This window comes from Schistocerca piceifrons, chromosome 5 (genome assembly GCF_021461385.2).
Source record: "Schistocerca piceifrons isolate TAMUIC-IGC-003096 chromosome 5, iqSchPice1.1, whole genome shotgun sequence".
Taxonomy (NCBI): Eukaryota; Metazoa; Arthropoda; class Insecta; order Orthoptera; family Acrididae; genus Schistocerca; species Schistocerca piceifrons.
In genome coordinates this window covers 216,915,351-216,937,204 of record NC_060142.1, presented here as the reverse complement: position 1 = coordinate 216,937,204, position 21,854 = coordinate 216,915,351, and the positions used below count along the sequence as shown (strand labels likewise).

The following is a 21,854-nucleotide window of genomic DNA, read 5'->3' as shown; positions in this document are numbered from 1 at the left end:
TTGAGGTGGAGGTCAACATCTAGGAAGGTGGCTTCTTGGATTGCGTAGGACTAGGTGAAGCAAATGGGGAAGTTGTTGAGGTTGTGGAGGAATGTGGATAGGGTGTGCTCACCCTCAGTCCAAATCGCAAGGATGTCATCAGTGAATCTGAACCAGGCGAGGTGTTTAGGCTTATTTCTTTTTCTTTCTGTAGACACTTTAATACCTTAGCAGTCCAAAGTTTCTTTCTACACTGTTTGGTGTTACATTTAGTAATTTTTTTGGGCAATATTGTTCAAAAAGAGATATAAATTTATCGAGAATTGTTGCATTTATCATTAACATTTGGCTCATTCTATACATCTCCCCAATTGACATTTCTTAAACTTCCTCTGAAGTTAGATTTTGTAAGTTAATCAATTGTATGTCATGGTCTGATAATCCATTTATCAAAGGGAACCTGTACAAATACATTATCTATTATAGTGCTACTGTCTTGAGCTATTCATGTAGGGAAATTGATCACTGATTCTAAGTTATATGTCATTAATAACACTTCTAGTTCACTTTTCCTATCACAGTTGCTTAGAAAATTTATATTGAAATCACCACAGATTAATAATTTCTTCTTTTTGTCTGGTAGACAGCATAATATGGAGCAAACCTTTTTATGAATAGCTCCCAATATCCTAATGGGGACCCATACACAGTTGATAATATCAACACTACATTATCTAGCTGTAGTTCACATCCACAAACTTCAAAGCGCTGATTGACACAAAACTTGCTTATTTGTACAGTTTTATATTTATACCCTTCTTTTGTGTAAATGGCAGCTCCTTCTCTATCCATGCTAGATTTGCAAATGTAAGACACTAAATTATACCCATTTATACTGACACTTTCCATCCCCACAGTTTCATGGTGTTCAGACAGACAAAGGATATCAATCTCATTCTTATTTTTGGGGTCATTGAAACACACTGACAGCTCATCTACTTCATTAATTATTCCCCTGATATTTTGATGAAGTAAATTGATACTACACTTAGCTGTATCCCTATTGACTATACATGAAGCTTCTTTTATTCTGCTTTTTTTGGTTGTTGTCTGTCTGGACTTCGACTTTAACTTTTACCTGGTCCTATTAACCACAGGTCATCCCTTGTGTGACTGTGCCCCGCTTTACAGCACCTGCTAATAGAGAAGCTAAATTATCTTTTCTCTTCCTATTTAGGTGCAGGCCATGTGTAGTGCATCCCCACCTACCAATAGCATCAACTATAACAACACTTTCATGAGATTTTGCCGATGTGCAGCAGCCTTTCTTCTTGAAGTGTTATAAACACTGTTTTATTCTAGAAGAATTTCCTTTTATCGTCTGTCACTGCTGACTGCCTGTTGCACTTCCATGTCACATGACCTGGTGCTCCTTTACCACTATACTCACATGAATTGCTGCATCCTTTACAGTTAGCTGGGATATGTTCTGTGTCAAGTAGTACATCATTCCCTCTGACGATTTCATGTATCTTAAACTAAGCCTCCCCTTTACATTTCAGAATAAACTGTAAACATGTCTTTCTGCTGTTGCTTATCCTGGAAATATGACCATTACTGTAGGATCCACACTTTTATTTCCTGTTTAATTGTTACAAACTGTTTCATGTTTTCCTTTGTTCCTTGTACAGTTCCCTTCTTCAGCCAGTGCTGGTACTCTGCATCCTTCTTTGCAACTTGCAGCTCTGTTGGTCAGATTCCCAGAATAACTTGGATGGCTCCAGTTGGTATCATCCTATATGCTTTTGTAAAACAAAGAATCATGCTTTGTTGCATATAGTACAGGGGTTTTCTTGGTTTCACAACATGCAGCCTGTGCCCAAACACTGTTTCTGTAACCTACAATTGCTACCAAAATGGTCTCGTGATATATTCTGATAGTTTGTAACTGGTGTCCAAACATCTTCTTTTGTGTGTTTACTAAATTGTTCATTATGTGATGTCCATTTTTGCATAGTTCATTTTGAGTGTGGGAGGACAAGTATTATCTCTTGGCTAACAGCAACCCCAGATATCTGGTGTTTTTTAGTTTTTTAGCTGTTCTTCACTTCTTTTACTGAAAAATTTCTGCTATTTGACAGCTTCCCATGTAGCAATGCTACTGACATCACTTGCTTTTTGTGGCATCCTCTATTGATTTACAACTCTTAAACCCATACTGGTTAGGGTTTACACCTGCAAGACTTCCGTGTGTTTATAATTGGCGACAGAAACATTTTTCCTGATTGCTTTCCATTCCATTTATGAGACATATTGACCGATATGCCTGCACTGCTTTTGAGTATTTGTCCCTCCCCTTTCCAGTAAGATGATTTCCCCTGCCTCTCAAACATTTGGTATTTTTTCTTGAAAAATGCATTTGTTGTATAGCCTGCAGAATTGTGGATTTTATTCCAAAAGGCTCTTAGTCTTCTTCAACATTAGAATGGACTTCTTCAGGAAAATGAATTAGTACATATACATTATTGTAGAACAAGTTTATCTTTCCTATTGGCTGTTTTTGTTATCCTGTGTCATCTTTACAGTTGTTGTCTAGAACCATGACCCCCATTAATAGTTCTATTGAATTCTTACAAGTTCTTATCATGTCACTATCTCCTCTTCCTATAGTGGACACGTGTGATTATATTTTCTATCAGTAGTTTATACAGTATTCCACAGACATTATTGTTAAGGTGTAGTTATTCGTATTTCTGTTTGGTGTTCCTGTAAATTCGTAGTTGTTTCTCACACTCTTCGGTATATAATTCTTTCTGGTACAATTTTCTGTATTTTGTTTTTCTTCTTAGTTTTTGCACATAGCTGCTCCCCACTCCCTTTAGATCTCCATAACTAAACTGTTTAAGGTCCGTTACCATTCTTTGCACTTTCTGGGTTATTATTGCTGGCTATTAAACCTTCTTCCTCTGTCCATGACATTACCTTGTTTCAGATGTTCTGATTGGTCGATAGCATTATCTCAATATTGGAGAATGTGGGAGAGCTTTGAAGTCTGTTGATGACCAACAAATGCACCATATACAGTAAAACACAAGATAATGACCATTTAAGATGAAGGCATAGCCATTCACTTTGTCCAGTACTGAGTGATTTTGTGCAAATGGAGAGAGTTGACAGATACTAATCTCCATCTCCTACCATCTGCATATTTTATTTCCTATGGTGCCCCTAAATGAGGACTGTCCCTTATAAAGGACAGAACAATAGGTCTAGTGAACAACACAATACATAAATATATTCTTTGCAGTGTGGCACTGTACATTACGCAAATCCCATTTGTAATCTTTCTTTTTTTGACATCCTTGAAGATGTCTTCACTGTGGATCCACAGAAAAAAGTGTATCTACTATCTACTTATTTGTCTATTGGTGTATTGGTCTAGTGGTGAGCATGATTCATTGAAGGTCTTTGGCTTGTACCATGTTGTTTGTTAGAACTAGAAGCCTGTATGTGTAGTGAAGATGGTGATCTATTAATGGTAGAGTCTTCCCCTGTTCAATTCAGCATGTTGTAGACTAGACATATTTAGATCATGTGGAAACAGAAACAGAAATCCTTGTAAAATTATTTCATTCAAATGTGATGTAAAATTATTTCATTCAAATGTGATAGTTCACTCCTCAAAATCTTGGTTTAGGGACAGATGGATCTGTACCGTCACTCGAGGACTAGTTGAGGACAGAATGCTATAGTTGGTTGGAAGCCAAGTAAGATTGGCAGATGGTTGTCTTTCTCCTGTACACATACTTATGAAACAAAATATTAACAGGCACAAGATGAGTCTCTCTCTTAATGCACATAAAAAGGTGTTATTCCTAAAGCAAGTCCCCCACCCCCTCTCTCAATATCTTATGGATTTGGCATGTTCATATAATGTATGTGTATATGTGCCACCCAATCCACTGTACAGTACACATGCTAATATTAGTCATAATCTGCTATTACATTTGTGTACGGGGTGAGGGCAAAATGACTGTTGTACCCCTCAATATGTCTGCTAATCCCTCTTGTATCGTTTTCATGATTTCTAAGTGAGATATGCAGAAGAGGCAGCTGAATTGTACAAGGGAAGACTGGAAAGTAACACACAATAATTTTACTATCAAAAGGTTAAGAAGGTAACAGAAAAAAAAACACAAATGAACTTACAGCTTTTACCTACTTTTCTACATAGTCACCAACATTCTCAATACATTTCTCCCATAATGGATTTTCTCATGAACTAGAGCAGCAACATGGGGGCGAGCATTGTCATAAAGAACATTAATGTTATGGTGTTTGTCACAAAGGGTGTGACTCAACTTAACCAAAGTTTTAATGTAGGTTGCAGCACTCACAGAGGTCGTTTTCAGCAAATTCCACCAATAACACACCATGCATATGCCAGGATATTGTCACAAGCACTTTCGTAGCAGATTGAATCATTTTGAATTTTTGTCATACTGGGGAACCAATGTATTTCGACTCTATAGACTATATCTGATGAATGTTCTGGATTTTGAGCACAAGCTCAGAGATTTTAGCCTATAAATTATAAGATGCAGGTGTACCTTGTACCTAAGAGAGCTCACTGAGCTGGGGAAGAAGGGTTACTTACCTTGCCTTTTTTGACCTTTCATAGACCTTGGGGTTTTCTACCCCTGGGTTTTGCACAGTAGGCTATCTGTGATCTGTCTGTCTGAAGGAAAAATGGACTGATGACCTCATAGTTTGGTCCCCTTAATCACCCTACCAACCAAGCAGGGTTAACTTGTAAAAAAGCATGAATATGTCAAGATATTTTCATTTAAATATATTTGAAGCTTACAGCTAAGTCAAAAAGCTAGTTTCCTTGTTTTACATCTGTAACTGTGCCCATGACATATTTGTCTTTTTGAGTTCTATGATAGGAGCTTTTTTCATTCTGATTCCCAACATTCACTCTACCATAATTTTGATATTAGACTGCCATAGCTTGGCAACTGTTGTACGTTTTAGTTAACTAGGGTGACAACTAATCTGGTGTAGGTATTTTTATTGCCTTTTGAACTACTTTGCTTATATCATGACAATGAATAAAGCTTTCACAAAACAACAGGGTGACCATTAATTATAAGTATTTATCTACCATCTTACAAAATTTGAACTGATTCACAGAAGTTTGAGACATAGAAATGGTGTGCTTAAAAAAACTCAGAGCAAACATGTTTTTTGCATGTAAAATCCAAATGAAGCTAGATTTTTTAAGTGAGTTTTCAATTTTATGTTAAGAGTGAATCTTTTATTTATTTGAATCACTTCAAAGTGTTTCTGCACATTAAATTTACTTAAGAATTAATTTTACGTGGTACGTTTAGCATGACTTTAAACTATTGTCTCTCAACACACTAAAAAATTATTGGATGAAAAAAAAATCATTTTGATACGGTCCATTTATGTACCATTGTGCAAAATTTGAACCGATCTATACAAGTCCAAAGTATAGATATGGCCCGCATCATAAACCTCCCAGAAAAACATGTTTATTGCATGTAAAATCTGAAAGGTGTGCATACAAATGGTGCTATTAGATTAGCATTAATTTCAGCCCAGTTAACATCTTTTGCAATAGCTCAACTTGCCTGGGTACCAACTCTTTTTGTTATTCAAATCTTGCTTAATATACTGTAACATAGATGCAGAATGATATATTCGTATGGCTATGCAGAAGACTACTGATCCAGGCGAAACCAAAAACTTTTTACTGTACGTCCATAGTTCAAAGAGGAACTGCGCATCAAGATGCCCCTCAAAACTGTGATTCTGTGCATGCCTATCTCAAATCTATTTATTACAGTGCATCTGCGTACTAATGATTCCATTTAAGAGAATGTTACTCTCAAGTTCTGTGCAATTGTATTGTAATAGTGAAAAGCTGCATGAATTTTGACATAATTTTGATGGCAGGAAGATATGCAGGAAAAATTTATGTACAAATAGATCAATTGATGTTTGTGATTATTTCATTGATTAAAAATTTTGCTTGCTTATAATCCTTTTTCCCATTTACAGTGTCAGTAACATCTGTAGAAAATGTAATGAAAATCGTGCAGAGGTGGTTCTTCGAAAGAAACATCCCTATTGCAGGTATTTATCTATCCTATAGTTTCTTTGAATTTATTAGTTTTTGATGCATTGTACAAATTATTTGTCTTGTTCTGTTTCAGACTCTGTTTTGTGCAAGCAGCAACTCATAAATTCAGAGCAACTCTTGGGAAATCAAAGATCATTAGAGCAGGTGATAATGTAATGATAGCTTTTTCAGGCAGTGAAGCTTCAGCTGCACTTGTTCAATTGGTATCAGTTGGCTTAAATGAAGGAAATCACAAACGACTCTGTTTTAATCCCATTATTTTGTATGTCGATGGTAAGTAGGCATGTTGTTAACAGTAGTTCATTTTATGGAGGCACATACTGGACATTTGTGTAGAAGATAAATATTATTCACAAGTAATAATAATAATAATAATAATAATAATAATGTGTTCATTCTTTAGTCATTTCGTACATTGATATGAACAAGTTAATTCTAAAGTAGTATACAATACACAGAATGTAGATAATATAATGCAGCAACAAATTTATAAGAACATAGGCTTCCGTGGCCGGTGTCATAATGATTAAAATTCTTCTGCGTATTATACCACATCATTGATAAAAACTAACAATAATAAACTAAAACCGATGTTTCGGCCGAATTGCAACGGCCTTCCTAAGGGGCACGATTTGTTTTTCATGGGGATAGGTGCTTCTATTTATTACAGACTATCGATGTCTGACGTCACTGTTGTAAAATTTTTAATTGGCCCTCTAATATGATTGGCTAGTCATGACATAAGGGAAGATGGAAGGAAAGAGGCTATTAATGGATGTACAGCATGCATTTATGGCTGCCCACTGCGTTATCAGCAAAGGACTGGGATAACATCAACTGAATAACCCACAACCAGGCCTGCATGGAGGAGGATTTGGTCAGCAGTCGACAGAAAAAGAAATTTGAGGAGCTAACGGGAAACAAACACCACTCACAGCTAAGTCTGGATACAGCTCGTACTGTGGTTAACATCTCATCACAGACCATCAGTGAGGCAGCGGCATCACTCCTGTCCACAGGGTTAAATTTCGCAGTTACGCTCACAAAGATTCTCCACCAAGTACCACGTGTCGAAGCAGAAAAGATAAGACAGGAAACTGTAAGAATTTTACAAACAGCAAAACCACCCAGAGCCAATATCACACATGAAGAAAGACAGGCCATAAAGCAGTTCAGGAATAACAAGGATATTGTGGTCCTACATGCGGACAAAGGGAAACGCTACGGTTCTGATGGACGTTTCTGAATATGAAAAGAAGATTGATGAACTGCTAAGCGATCTCATTTACAGAATACTAAAGAGTGACCCGACAGCGAGGATAGGCAGAAATACGAAGGCCCTCGTAAAGGACTCTAGAATTGATCCTTACACAGCCAAGAGACTAATCACCAAGGTGCCTGTTCCTCCTAGAATTTACGGAGTACCTAAGCTTCATAAGGAGGGTTATCCGCTGAGGCCCATAGAGAACGGAATAGATTCACCTGTGTATTATGTTGCGAAAGATCTGGCACCTAAGTTATGCCATCTTGTGGGACAAACAGACTCCTACACAAAAGACTCTTCCCACTTCATACAACTGATTAGGGAACAGCGAATAAAGCCATCAGACATTATGGTCAGTTTTGACATCAAGTCTCTCTTCACTAACGTACCTATTGAGGAGACTATGTGCATTCTACAGGATTGGATCCCACCAGATATATGCGATTTGGTGCGCTTATGCCTGTCATCTATGTACTTCACCTGGTGGGGAAAATATTACGAACAGTTAGATGGAGTGGCAATGGGTTCCTCCCTCTCCCCTGTAGCTGCGGACATATTCATGGAAGCCTTTGAGCAAACAGCCCTAGCTTCTGCTTCGTTACGTTCCAGTTGTTGGCTACGATATGTGGACGACACATTCGTTATCTGGCCTCACGGTGAAGCGGAATTGGGAAACTTCCTCCAGCACTTAAGTAGCCTGCACAAAAATATAAAGTTCATACATGAGACTGAAAACAATGGTACCTTGCCATTTCTGGATGTGGAAGTATACAGAGTGGCCGAAGGTAAACGAGGACACAAAATGTACCAGAAACCAACGCACACTAATCGGTACCTGCACGCAGAGAGCCACCACCACCCAGCTCAAAAGTATTCTGTTCTGCATACGTTAACTGCCCAAGCCTACCGGATAAGCGATGAAAATAACATCAAAGAAGAATTAAAGGAGTTACAACACACGTTTAGTGCCAATGGTTATGATGACAACATCATAAGTAAGGTAGTTAAAACCAAAGGGAGCAAAACATGAGAAGAAGGCAAAGAAGAGAAGCTTCCACTGGTACACTTGCCATATGTAAAAGGTGTCAGTGAATGGCTAGGCGACATCCTCCGCCGCCGAGGTTTCAAACCGATTTTTCGAAGCAGTCACATGGTCCACGAAATGATAGGTTCCACCAAGGAAGTAGTCAACAATCTTAACACTGCAGTTGTTTACGAACTACAGTGTGAGTGCGGAGCTGCCTACATAGGAGAAACAGGGAGACCTGTCAGCTTACAAGTAGCAGAACACGAACGCTATGTACGATTACAACAACATAATAAATTGGCGATAGCGGAACACCACTGTGACTGTGGACAACCTATCAGGTTCCAGGAAGCCCGAGTACTGGCGAAAGAATCGTGGAGAATCATGGATGCGAGAATGCAAAATACGGGAGGCAATCGAAATTATTAAGTAGCCTGACAACATCATCAGAGAAGATGGCTACAAACTCCCGGCGTCCTGGCTGCCGGCCATCCCAGTTCAACGAGCTGCGAGCGCTCGCGGGGCAGAAGCTATGCGGGACACGAACGTATCTGCACAAACAGCTGTAGAGCAACTGTCAGTCCACTTCCGCGCACGCCAGGAGGAAAACTTGCCGACCAGAAGCCAAACGCTGATTCGCGGACAGCTACCAATCGTTGACGTCATGGACATCCATGAATAGCCTCTTTCCTTCCATCTTCCCATACGTCATGACTGGCCAATCATATTAGAGGGCCAATTAAAAGTTTTGCAACAGTGACGTCAGACATCAATAGTCTGTAATAAATATCAGCACCTATCCCCATGCAAAACCAGTCGTGCCCCTGAGGAAGGCCGTTGCAATTTGGCCGAAACGTCAGTTTTAGTTTATTATTGTTAGTTTTTAGCAATGATGTGACATAATACCCAGAAGAATTTTAATCACCAGCAACAAATTTGTTTCTTAATTATGTACTAAAACAGTGAAGAGATTAGGTTCTAATTGTTCTGTAATGTATCTCATCACTTTGATGGTTGTATGCTGGGTGATTCAAAAGGTTATGCACAGATTGAAGGACTGATAGTGATGTTGAAATACAACTTTAGGACAGGAACTTATTGTTTTGGAAGTAATCATTAGCTAGTGAAAGCTTTTGCATATCAGAAACAACAAGGACAATCAATGCATATGTACCATGAGTTCAGCTAAGATAATCTGCTGTTTATGCATACATTAACTGCCTGTCACTCAAGATCATTCCATTTGTTGTCATACCGTTAATGTTTTGAGCCAGTATTAACAACAGTCATGTGATTAGACTGTTGAGTTTACACTTAACTAACTAACACTCTTTATTCCACATTCTCTGTACACCCATACAGTGAACAAGAAGTCACACAGTCCAAGAATAGCATGCATCTGAGGCAATAATTGTCATCACATAGTAGCCAGCATAATATGCGGATCATATGGAGCAGCAACAATAGCTGGCATTCCTAGCAGAGCACCCAATAATATCAGGCAAGTCGGCCACAGGATCCCGCCATGTGACACGGTGATCGCTTCAAGGACAAATCTTCTTTCCTGCATTTGTCTTGTGGCACCCACTCGCAACTCGCATTGCCATTGGCAGGGCAGGCCGCAAGTATGAATTGATTCCAGATGTTTGTGATAACTCCATCTCACTGTCCGAGTCAGCATGGACCAAATGAACTGCAGTTGTGTTTAAATGGAATCAAATTCAAGGTCTTCATTGAACAAGTTCTTCCAAGGCTTTATCACTTAACATACGTAATCAGACGTGGGAATGGAGTGAGATATGAGATCTTCATTGAACAGGTGCTTCCGAAACGATTAGAGGCTTTACTACATCACATGCATCATCTTATATGTATACAATTAGATATAGCACACTTTTCTACGCAAGTAAGTGACATACTCAATGTCACATATCCATGTCTTGGCCCAGAAAAGGACATCCAATTGTGTGGCCACCTCACTTCCCTGATTTGACACCTCTTCATTTTGTATTTCTGTTGAAGCATATCAGAAGCCTTGTAGAAATAACACCAGTTCCTGATGATGAAACACTTGTCATCGGGTAACCTGCCGTGTCTGATGAGGTTCGTTGGATGTGTGATGTGCTTGGTAAAGTGCGCCCGAATTGGTATGGCTGTATTGAATGTGGTGACAGCCATTTTGAACACCATCTTAATATTCATTGTTGAGGAAACAGTACATTACCTTTGCCGAACTTACAACGTGTGTGCATTGATTGATGTTGTTGTTTCTGACATTCCAAAGCAGTCATTTCTTCTTCTTCTTCTTCTGTAGCACTACAGCCCTTGGTGAACCTTGGCTTCTTCAACTATTTTCCTCCATGCTTCTCAGTATTTTGCAACTCTTTTCCATTCCCGGACTCCCATGCGGGTTAGCTCTTCTATCACATCATCAATCGACTTTCTTCTTGGTCTCCCTTTTCATCTAGCAGCATGGATCATATATTTAACCAGTTTTGTTTTATTCTTTCCTACACCATTCTCTTCATATGTCCAAGTCATTGTATTCGTTGTGACTGGACAAATTTTACAATATACCTTCCTTGCATTAATGCTTGTAGCTCGGTGTTGTAGCATATCCTCTAGGCTTCTTCCTCCATCTTTGGGCCATAAATTTTATGTATTACTCTAAAATCAAAGATTCTTAAAGTGTTATCATCTGTCAGTGTCCTTACCTCTGACCCATATGTGACAACAGGGTGAACTAGGGAGTTATGTTTCAGAAGTTTTGTTGTTCTTGTAACGAGCCTGTTTCTGAAGAGTTGTAAATGTGCAAAGTAAGCTGTGTTCCCTAGTTGTATACTTTCCCTTACAGCCTTTCCAATTGTATTATCATCTGATATTAATGCTGCCAAGTAACTAAAAGAGGACACTTCTTTCAAACTTTTCCCATATTTGCCTCTTAAAGGGTTCTTCTGGTCTCAGAGTGTGATGTTACCACATATTTTGTTTTATTTTCATTTACTATGAGGCCAATGATGAAGCGTGGGCTGAAGTTTAAGTGACTAATCAGGAAGAATCAGTGCAGAAAGAAGTGGGATACGGAAGTATTAAGGAATGAAGAGATATGCTGAAAGTTCTCTGAGGTTCTAGATACTGTGATAATAAGAAGCCCGGTAGGCATTTCTGTTGAAGAGGAGTGGACGTCTCTCAAATGGTGAGTCACAGAAGTTGGAAAGAAAAACATAGGTTCAAAGAAGGTAATTATGAAGAAACCATGTGTGATGGAAGAAATACTGCAGTTGAACAGTGAAAAAAAAAGAAGTACAAAAATAATCAGGGAAAATCAGGAATATGGAAATATTATGGATGAAATAAACTGGAGGTATGGGGAAGCTAAGGCAAAATGGCTGCGAGAAAAACATGAAGAAATTGAAACAGAAATGATTACCGGAAGGGCTGCCTCAGCGTACAGGAAAGTCAAACCAACATGTAGTGAAATCAAAAACAAGGATAGTAACATTAAGAGTGCTGTTGGGATTCCATTTTGAAATGCAGCGGAGAGAGTAGATAGATGGAAAGAGTACACTGAAGGTCTTTGCAGGAGGGGGGAACTTGTCTGATCACATGATGGGGAATAGAGGAAGAGATAGGGATCCACTGTTAGTCAGAATTTAACAGAGCTATGGGAGTCTTAAGATCAAATAAGGAGAAAGGACAGATAACATTCCATTAGAATTTCTAAAATCATCTGTGACAGCAGGTGAAACTCCTGGTGTATTTTCTAAATTTCAGTTAGTTGTATTATTTTGTATCTGTTACCTACTGGAGAGCTTTTTGAAAGATTTTGGACATTTTTAAATCGATCTGGTAATCATGCTTCCTCCTCAGCAGTTTGTATTAAAAAATCCCAACTAATGTCCAAGAACAGAAAGAAAAAGTAACTTTACTAAGTTATGATAGTGCTTACAACACGTACAGCCAACATGCAGGGGTCTGAACAAATGTAAGAGAACAGTATCATTTCAAATATTATGTGCACTGTTCTGCACACCAACTGAACTTAATTCTTGGTCAAGCTAAAAGTCAAAATAAACAAATGAAACTGTTTTTCAGTACTATTGCAGAAGTACCAATCTTCTTCTCTCATCATCTCGAAGGGTGGTTGTTCTAGATGCAATTGTAAAACAAGGATTTCCTCATGGATTACTCACAAGATGAACATCCTATCCTTATTCCTGCACAACTTCAACACCTTCTCTCCTGTCTGCTTCACCTGGTCCTCCTCAACCCAACCTGCCACCTTCCTGAATGTTGACCTTCACCTCTCAGATGGCTCCAGCCATACCTCTGTCAATATCAAATCCACAATCACTAACAATATCAGCATATCAATGGCTGACATCCCTTCCACATCAAAAACTCCTTCCCGTATAGCCTGCCACCCAGAGACAGCATATCGGGAATGACAAGAAGTCTCTTGTCCAGTATGCTGCAGGTTCTCACGAGTACCTTCACAGACAGACACCCCTCCCAAACGTAGTCTGCAAACAGAGTTCCTTTGCCACATCATCACACATCCCTACCTCTCCCAGAACCCCCCAAGAGTTGACTTCAAAGGAGCGCCCCTCTCACCAACCAATATCTACGTGTGTGTGAGTTGATAACAAATCCAAGCATGAGTAATACCTGTTTCATGTGAATGTAGGTAAATTTCTTTCAAGTGATATCTTCAAGATATAAATCTAAGTGTTTTGAACCATTTACAGTGCTGAGAATTTACACATCTCTGAAATTATTCTGTGCTAGGGGACTTGTGTGGAACTTTCATACTTTTATAGTTTTAAATAATAGTAGATTTGAAATAAGTGTAGTCGTTGGGTTGAGGGCAGTTGTGAGAATGAAAAGAAAAACTCTTTAAAAATGAACCGAACAACATGAAATAGTAATCATTAATTTATGATACCTTCTTGTATATACATTCCATGCATTATTGCTTGTAATTTCTAACTTTTGTCCATAATATCTACATTTACACGTATTTGAATGGAAGTTTTATGAGAAATATGAATATATAAAGAAGTAAATAAATGCGAAGTGTGTAGGTTAGGACATAGTGTTCACTTATTAGTTGTATATCACTAAAGCCACAAGAACCTCTAACTGCAACTTCTTACTTTATGTACACATGATAGGCTGCAGTAACAATAGGTGACAGTGACAAATATGCTCATTGTTTCAGAAAGGATATTCATTTAGAAAAGTCAGCTTGTACAACAGGCAGAGTTAATGGGCTTCCGCTGTGTTCAGGGTTATTACCTTTGACAATGCTGTACACAAATTGTCCAGTTAATAAGTGCTTTAAAAAAAGTAAAACAAGTTTTCCACAAATAGTAAATTTTAGCACAAAATCTGTATGCAGCATCTGCCTGTTAAAGAACCTACAATTAGTATGTGTTGAGAAAAAAGGATAGTGACTCAAGAAATCATATGTATGGTTAGTGTTTTACATATGAAGGCTGTTTTACTACTGCTGGCGCTTTGTACCTGTACAAACTGTACATTTTTCTATAATTCGGGCGTGTCCAAACCACAGTTCAAAGAAATGCCCATATTGTGTCAATTTGTAACTACACTGATATCAAAAAGCTATTTGTAGTTATGTCTTCAGCTTAAATTGCTCTGAGAATCGCAAGTATGTAATGATGCTGAAAATTCTGTCCAGTTGCTGGTACTTTCTGCAGAATCGTAACAACATGGACATATAAAAATGAATTTCTGTGTTAAACAACACTTTGAATCCAGTTTTCCTTTGGTGTAAGGATGGGTTCCCCCCCCCCCCCCCCCCCCCCTCCCCTCCTTGAATCATGGACCTTGCCGTTGGTAGGGTGGGTAGGAAGGCTTCTGTGCCCGAGCAATACAGATAGCCATACCATAGGTGCAACCACAACAGAGGGATATCTGTTGAGAGGCCAGACAAACATATGGTTCTTGAAGAGGGGCAGCAGCCTTTTCAGTAGTTACAGGGGCAACAATCTGCATGATTGATCTGGCCTTGTAACATTAACGAAAATGGTCTTGCTGTGCTGGTACTGTGAATGGATGAAAGCAAGAGGAAACTACAGCCGTATTTTTTCCCGAGGGCATGCAGCTTTACTGTATGGTTAAATGATGATGGCGTCCTCTTGGGTAAAGTATTCCGGAGGTAAAATAGTCCCCCATTTGTATCTCCGGACGGGGACTACTCAGGTGGATGTCGTTATCAAGAGAAAGAAAACTGGCATTCTATGGGTGAGAGCGTGGAATGTCAGAGCCCTTAATTGGGGCTGGTAGGTTAGAAAATTTGAAAAGGGAAATGGATAGTTTTACATTAGATATAGTGGGAATTGGTGAAATTAAGTGGCAGGAGGAACAAGACTTCCAGTCAGGTGAATATAGGGTTATAAATACAAAATCAAATAGGGGTAATGCAGGAGTAGGTTTAATCATGAATAAAAAAATTGGAGCTTGAGTCAGCTATTACGAACAGCATAGTGAATGCATTATTGTAGCAAAGATAGACACAAAGCCCATGCCTACCACAGTAGTGCAAGTTTATATGACAACTAGCTCCACAGGTGACGAAGAGATTGAAGAAATGTATGATGAGATTAAAGAAATTATTCAGATAGTGAAGGGGGATGAAAATTTAATAGTCATGGGGGACTGGAACTTGATAGTAGGAAAAGAGAGAGAAGGAAAAGTAGTAGGTGAATATGGAGTTTGGGGGTAAGGATGAAAGAGGACGCCACCTGGTAGAATTTTGCACAGAGCGTAACTTAATCATAGCTAACACTTGGTTTATGAATCATGAAAAAAGGTTTTATACAGGGAAGAGTCCTGGAGACACTGGAAGGTTTCAGATAGATTATATAATGGTAAGACAGAGATTTAGGAACCATATTTTAAATTGTAAGACATTTCCAGGTGCAGATGTGGACTCTGACCACAATTTATTGGTTATGAACTGTAAATTAAAACTGAAGAAACTGCAAAAAGGTAGGAATTTAAGGAGATGGGACTTGTATAAACTGAAGGAACAGGTTCTAGAGTGTTTCAGAGAGAGCATCAGGGAACAAATGACAGAAACAGGGGAAAGAAATACAGTAGAAGAAGAATGGGTAGCTTTGAGAGATGAAACATTTAAGACAGCAGAGGATAAAGTAGGTAAAAAGACAAGTCCTAGTAGAAATCCTTGGGTAACAGAAGAGATATTGAATTTAATTGATGAAAGGAGAAAATATAAAAATGCAGTAAATGAAGCAGGCAAAAAGGAATACAAACATCTCAAAAATGAGATCAACAGGAAATGCAAAATGGCGAAGCAGGGATGGCTAGAGGACAAATGTAAGGACGTATTGGCATATATCACTAGGCGTAAGATAGATACTGCTTACAGAAAAATTAAAGAGACCTTTGGAGAAAAGAGAATCTCTTGTATGAATATCTAGAGCTCGGATGGAAAACCAGTTCTGAGCAAAGAAGGGAAAGCAGAAAGGTGGAAGGAGTATAAAGAGGGTACTTGAGGGCAACATTATGTAAATGGAAGAGGACATGTATTTGCTGAAAGACTGAGATATGTAATAGTAACACATATTTACGAAAGTGAAGGTTAGCAAGTGATCTCTAATCATTAGTCCATCTCTCACTCTTCCATGTCCTCAAAAATGTTTGAGAGGGTAACTTACAGAAGGATAATGAACCAATATTTCTGAAAATATGAACAGTAATTTAGTTTGGCTTGAGCCTATAAAAGTTTCTACATGGAGAAAGCAATATACACTCCTGGAAATTGAAATAAGAACACCGTGAATTCATTGTCCCAGGAAGGGGAAACTTTATTGACACATTCCTGGGGTCAGATACATCACATGATCACACTGACAGAACCACAGGCACATAGACACAGGCAACAGAGCATGCACAATGTCGGCACTAGTACAGTGTATATCCACCTTTCGCAGCAATGCAGGCTGCTATTCTCCCATGGAGACGATCGTAGAGATGCTGGATGTAGTCCTGTGGAACGGCTTGCCATTCCATTTCCACCTGGCACCTCAGTTGGAGCAGCGTTCGTGCTGGACGTGCAGACCGCGTGAGACGACGCTTCATCCAGTCCCAAACATGCTCAATGGGGGACAGATCCGGAGATCTTGCTGGCCAGGGTAGTTGACTTACACCTTCTAGAGCATGTTGGGTGGCACGGGATACATGCGGACGTGCATTGTCCTGTTGGAACAGCAAGTTCCCTTGCCGGTCTAGGAATGGTAGAACGATGGGTTCGATGACAGTTTGGATGTACCGTGCACTATTCAGTGTCCCCTCGACGATCACCAGTGGTGTACGGCCAGTGTAGGAGATCGCTCCCCACACCATGATGCCGGGTGTTGGCCCTGTGTGCCTCGGTCGTATGCAGTCCTGATTGTGGCGCTCACCTGCACGGCGCCAAACACGCATACAACCATCATTGGTACCAAGGCAGAAGCGACTCTCATCGCTGAAGACGACACGTCTCCATTCGTCCCTCCATTCACGCCTGTTGCGACACCACTGGAGGCGGGCTGCACGATGTTGGGGCGTGAGCGGAAGACGGCCTAACGGTGTGCGGGACCGTAGCCCAGCTTCATGGAGACGGTTGCGAATGGTCCTCGCCGATACCCCAGGAGCAACAGTGTCCCTAATTTGCTGGGAAGTGGCGGTACGGTCCCCTACGGCACTGCGTAGGATCCTATGGTCTTGGCGTGCATCCGTGCATTGCTGCGGTCCGGTCCCAGGTCGACGAGCACGTGCACCTTCCGCCGACCACTGGCGACAACATCGATGTACTGTGGAGACCTCACGCCCCACGTGTTGAGCAATTCGGCGGTACGTCCACCCGGTCTCCCGCATGCTCACTATACGCCCTCGCTCAAAGTCCGTCAACTGCACATACGGTTCACGTCCACGCTGTCGCTGCATGCTACCAGTGTTAAAGACTGCGATGGAGCTCCGTATGCCACGGCAAACTGGCTGACACTGACGGCGGCGGTGCATAAATGCTGCGCAGCTAGCGCCATTCGACGGCCAACACCGCGGTTCCTGGTGTGTCCACTGTGCCGTGCGTGTGATCATTGCTTGTGCAGCCCTCTCGCAGTGTCCGGAGCAAGTATGGTGGGTCTGACACACCGGTGTCAATGTGTTCTTTTTTCCATTTCCAGGAGTGTATAATGAAATGAGTTCAGTTCTGGTAGAACTAAACAAGGAAAATTATCGTGCTGACATTTTCTGTGATTTGCCAAGGCCTCTGATTGCATAGTTTATAAAATTTTGCCGCACAGTCTGAGGCGTCTTGCCACGGTCCATGCGCCTCCCCCATTGGAGGTTTGAGTCCTCCCTCGGGCAAGGGTGTATGTGTTGTCATTAGTGTAAGTTAGTTCAAGTTAGATTAAGTAGTGTGTAAGCCTAGGGACTGATGACCTTAGCAGTTTGGTTCCATAGGAATTTACCACAAATTTATAAATTTCATAAAATTTTACAAAGAAAACTAAAATATTATGGCATTAAATGCATTATCTGTGTATGCGTGGAGTCATATCTTAACAATAGAAAACATAGTGTCGCAAAAACCAATTATATCACAGGAGTAAAACTAGATTTTCAATAGGGAAACATTAAGTATGACATTCTGCAAAGTTTTGCACTGGACCCACTCCTATTATTGATGTATGTAAATGATTTACGAGGGATGTTGGAGGACTCTTAAAAAAAAAAAAAAAGACTGTGATGTTGCTGAAGACACAAGTATACTCATAAAGAGCCCCAACACATCTACACTAGACAGTTACTGGAGAATAATGGCAAAAGGATTACAACTGACCCACAGTAAACAGATTAACCCCATATCATATTATGCAGTATCAAACATATAAAAATAACTTGTAGTTTAAGTAGGTGTCAGTGGGCCCACACTGGATGAGGCACCATCTGTGAAGCTCTTATGCATTTGAATGTGTAACAAATTGAAGTGACACCAACCAGCATGTGGAAAGTGAACCAAAGAACTCCATTTTGCCTGCTTTTCACATAGAAATCTCTGTCATTAGACTGACCTGCAGACAGGATCACTAACATACTTTGCAACTTTCATTCTATACTATCCTGCCCTGGATAGCCCAGTCAGCAAATACAAAAATAAGGTCAAATAGGGGGAAAAATCATGAAGTCACAAGATTTTGTACAGCAGTAGGAACAATTCCATGAATAGTATGCTAAAAATCTTAACCGGTGGGGAGTGAGTATGTGGCCGAGGGAGGGGGAGGGACATTAAAGTTAACTTTTTTATGTTTTTCTTTGATAACTCGAAAACAGTGGTTTCTAGTGAAAATGTTTCCCAGTACAAAATCAAACTACATTACATTTCCTGTTAAAACAGTTTTCATATTGCAAGGGGTGGAAAAATCACAGATAATTAAAAATAGCTTTTAATGATATAAGATTAACGTTTATTGTTAAATGAAGTGGTTTAAGAACAAATACTACATATGTATAACACACCTAAGTGCAGTAGAGCTGCATTAAGGGATAAATTGTGTTCTTGCAGTGTAAGAGTGTGGAGGAGTTGTGGTGGTGGTGGTGGTGGTGGTGGTGGTGGTAATGGTGGTGGTTGTGGAGGATGAGGTAGAAGGTACATATGTGAGCAGAGGTAGGTCACTGGATTGTGTTCATGCTCTTCTCTCCTTCATAGATCTGCAAAATGAAGAGTGAGCTTGTAAGTCCTCACTCTCTCTACCACCATTACATCACAAAAAGCAACTGTAAGGTGTTTCACAAAGTTATACTGATCTTTCTGCAGTTTGCCATATGAATCATTAGTGACACCGTGCACATATGTGCCTGGAGTGTGTTGCTTTTCCACAAAGTGCATTAACATTAAGTGGAATAGCTATATGAGCTGCTAATAATACTAATGCAGAAGCAGATATAGACAGATTCTACTTACATCTCTCTGTACACTGTTCTACACTCTTAGGAAACTGATTCTTAGTCAATGTGTACGGCAGTTGTTGTGTTTTTCTGAGGAAGGTGACTTCCCCCACTGCATGATCAGAACTGAAAAGTGTGACATGTTGTGACAGATGGGCATATAACACATCTGTGCAGAGCTACAAGGATTGTTCACTGTGGTTTCAATTGCATCTATCAGAGGTTGGGAATAAATAAATAAATAAAATAAAATAAAAAATAGCCCTCTGTATCTGCAGACAGCCACTCCAATTATCACTTGCTTTTAACACGATATTAATTTAAGGCACACATCACATTTATCTGTTGCAAAAGATAAGCAGGGGAGATTTCAGCATCATAGTGTAAGGAATCCTGCTACATGATGTTATAGTAGATGGATATTCTCTCTTTGTTACTGGAAGAATTACATAGTTTTGGTTTTTAGTATATTAGTGTACAAACAGCAACAATTTTATGACTAATAATAAGTTGTGAAAAAGTTTACATTGTTTTGAACATTATGTAGACAATTGTGTTTCAATGTTCATACAGAGGGCTGCATATTAGGTCTGTCACAGGATGAACGAAAAAATATATCTGATGCTATCAACAGAAGTTTGGAAACATATAGGTTACCTACATATATGACTTCTTTGGAAGCATTTTTTAATACTCAAGAACTGAATTGCTGTAAACTTGGCACAGAAATGCCACTTTCTGTTGAGAATGAAGAAAGACTCCATAAGTTGTTCAATCAAGTAAAAAGTTTAACTTCAAAAGAAGAGCTTTTGAAAATTTTAAGGTAATTGTGCAATGCTGTATTAGATGTACCTTATTGTATGCTTACACCTTTAAAGTGTTGCAAATATTACGCATATCTTTGTTTGTAATTGATAATTATCATGGGATTTTGATCTTTTATTTCAGATTTAAGATACTCCGTAGAGCAGCAAAGTCTCTGAACTGCTCAAAAATATTCGTTGCAGATACTGCAACAGGATTAGCCACAACTTTATTGACCAACGTGTCGTTGGGGAGAGGTGTTCATTTACCTCTTGATGTTGTAAGTGCTCAATTCTACTAATTATGGATTTTGAATAATGATAAATGAAATTCCATTCTCTCTCTCTCTCTCTCTCTCTCTCTCTCTCTCTCTCTCTCTGGATATATCTAAGGTTGCACACAAAGAGAAAAGTTAAATGTTTTAAGGTCTGGTCTGCCACAACAGAGTTTTTATCTGTCAGAAACTTTCATTATACCTTACCCTCCACTGCAGAGTGAAAATATCATTGTGTGTGTTATTTCATCTGAAAATAATGTTTATATTCACAATTATGGTGGTGTCTTTCCTTCAAATTACACAATAGTCATGCCACTCAGAGAAATAACATCTGTGTCCTTGTAATATTCCCCTCCACCTTTTTTTAACTGTATGCTCATATTTTACACGTGTGCAATATTTTGTGTGTTCTTCCGTAGAATATCATCTGTGTAGCTTGTTACCTATTTCAGTCATTTGTGTTATAATGCATGTTGTACCAGCTACGTGATTGCCAAAATACACCCATTAAAATCAAATGACTATGCTTAAGCTGATTAACATCAAACATCATGGAATAATGCGCTAATGTTTCCTATGTGAAACATACTGGCCAGTAACTGTGAAATTACAGCAGGTTAAGTTGTTCATTGCATAAAAACTTATGGAACAACTTTTACATATTTTCTGGCTGATCTTGTTGGAATAATATGATTCTCTTTCTCTGTTGCTAGAGTGTCAATCATTTGATTTGTAGTCATCTGCCTTTTTTTATTGCCTGTATGCAATGGGCTCTTGTAGCAGCTACCTGAATGCTCCAAACTTCTCATTACTTCTTTGTTATATTTTCACTTTTCAGCATTTCTCTTCACAAGGAAAATGGGGTAATGTTTACTGAAGGAGGGTACATGGCCTCTTACTTTCAGCATAAATCCACAGTTTTAATGAAAACACTGCTGCATATTCCTAGAATACTTGCACCAGATCAGCTTCCATATATCTTACATGGGAAATTCCCCAATGCAGCCCCCTCAGATTTAGTGGTAATAGGGCCCAGTGGATTGCCTGTCAAAAACTGAACACCAATCAGGCATGAAAATAGGGAGAAGATGTACTGAACTGTAAAACAAAAAAATACAAGCAAAATAGAAACAGTGAATGGTCGAAGAACAAGAAGTGTAATAAATAGCAGCCCGAACGAGCAGTGGCATCATGGGTAAGTGGTCATGGTGTTGGACTCCCAAATGGGCAAGCCGTGTGCAAAACACCCTCATGCCATGTATACTACATGACTCACATTCTATAACCAGTGTATAATATGGCAACTGCCAAGACTACAGAAAGAGAACAAACATTTCAGTGACCGAATGGA

At 39.4% G+C, this 21,854-nt stretch overlaps 1 protein-coding gene across 1 annotated transcript in view; it reads left to right on the top strand.

Annotated features, from left to right (window-relative positions):
- LOC124798650 (cytoplasmic tRNA 2-thiolation protein 2-A) overlaps nt 1-21,854 on the top strand; it is a 70,676-nt gene that overhangs the window by 15,118 nt on the left and 33,704 nt on the right. Inside the window, exons 2-5 of the mRNA XM_047262149.1 lie at nt 6,070-6,144; nt 6,225-6,424; nt 19,996-20,245; nt 20,371-20,506. Of these exons, the coding sequence (XP_047118105.1) occupies nt 6,070-6,144; nt 6,225-6,424; nt 19,996-20,245; nt 20,371-20,506 (661 nt within the window). The remainder of the gene's footprint in view (nt 1-6,069; nt 6,145-6,224; nt 6,425-19,995; nt 20,246-20,370; nt 20,507-21,854) is intronic.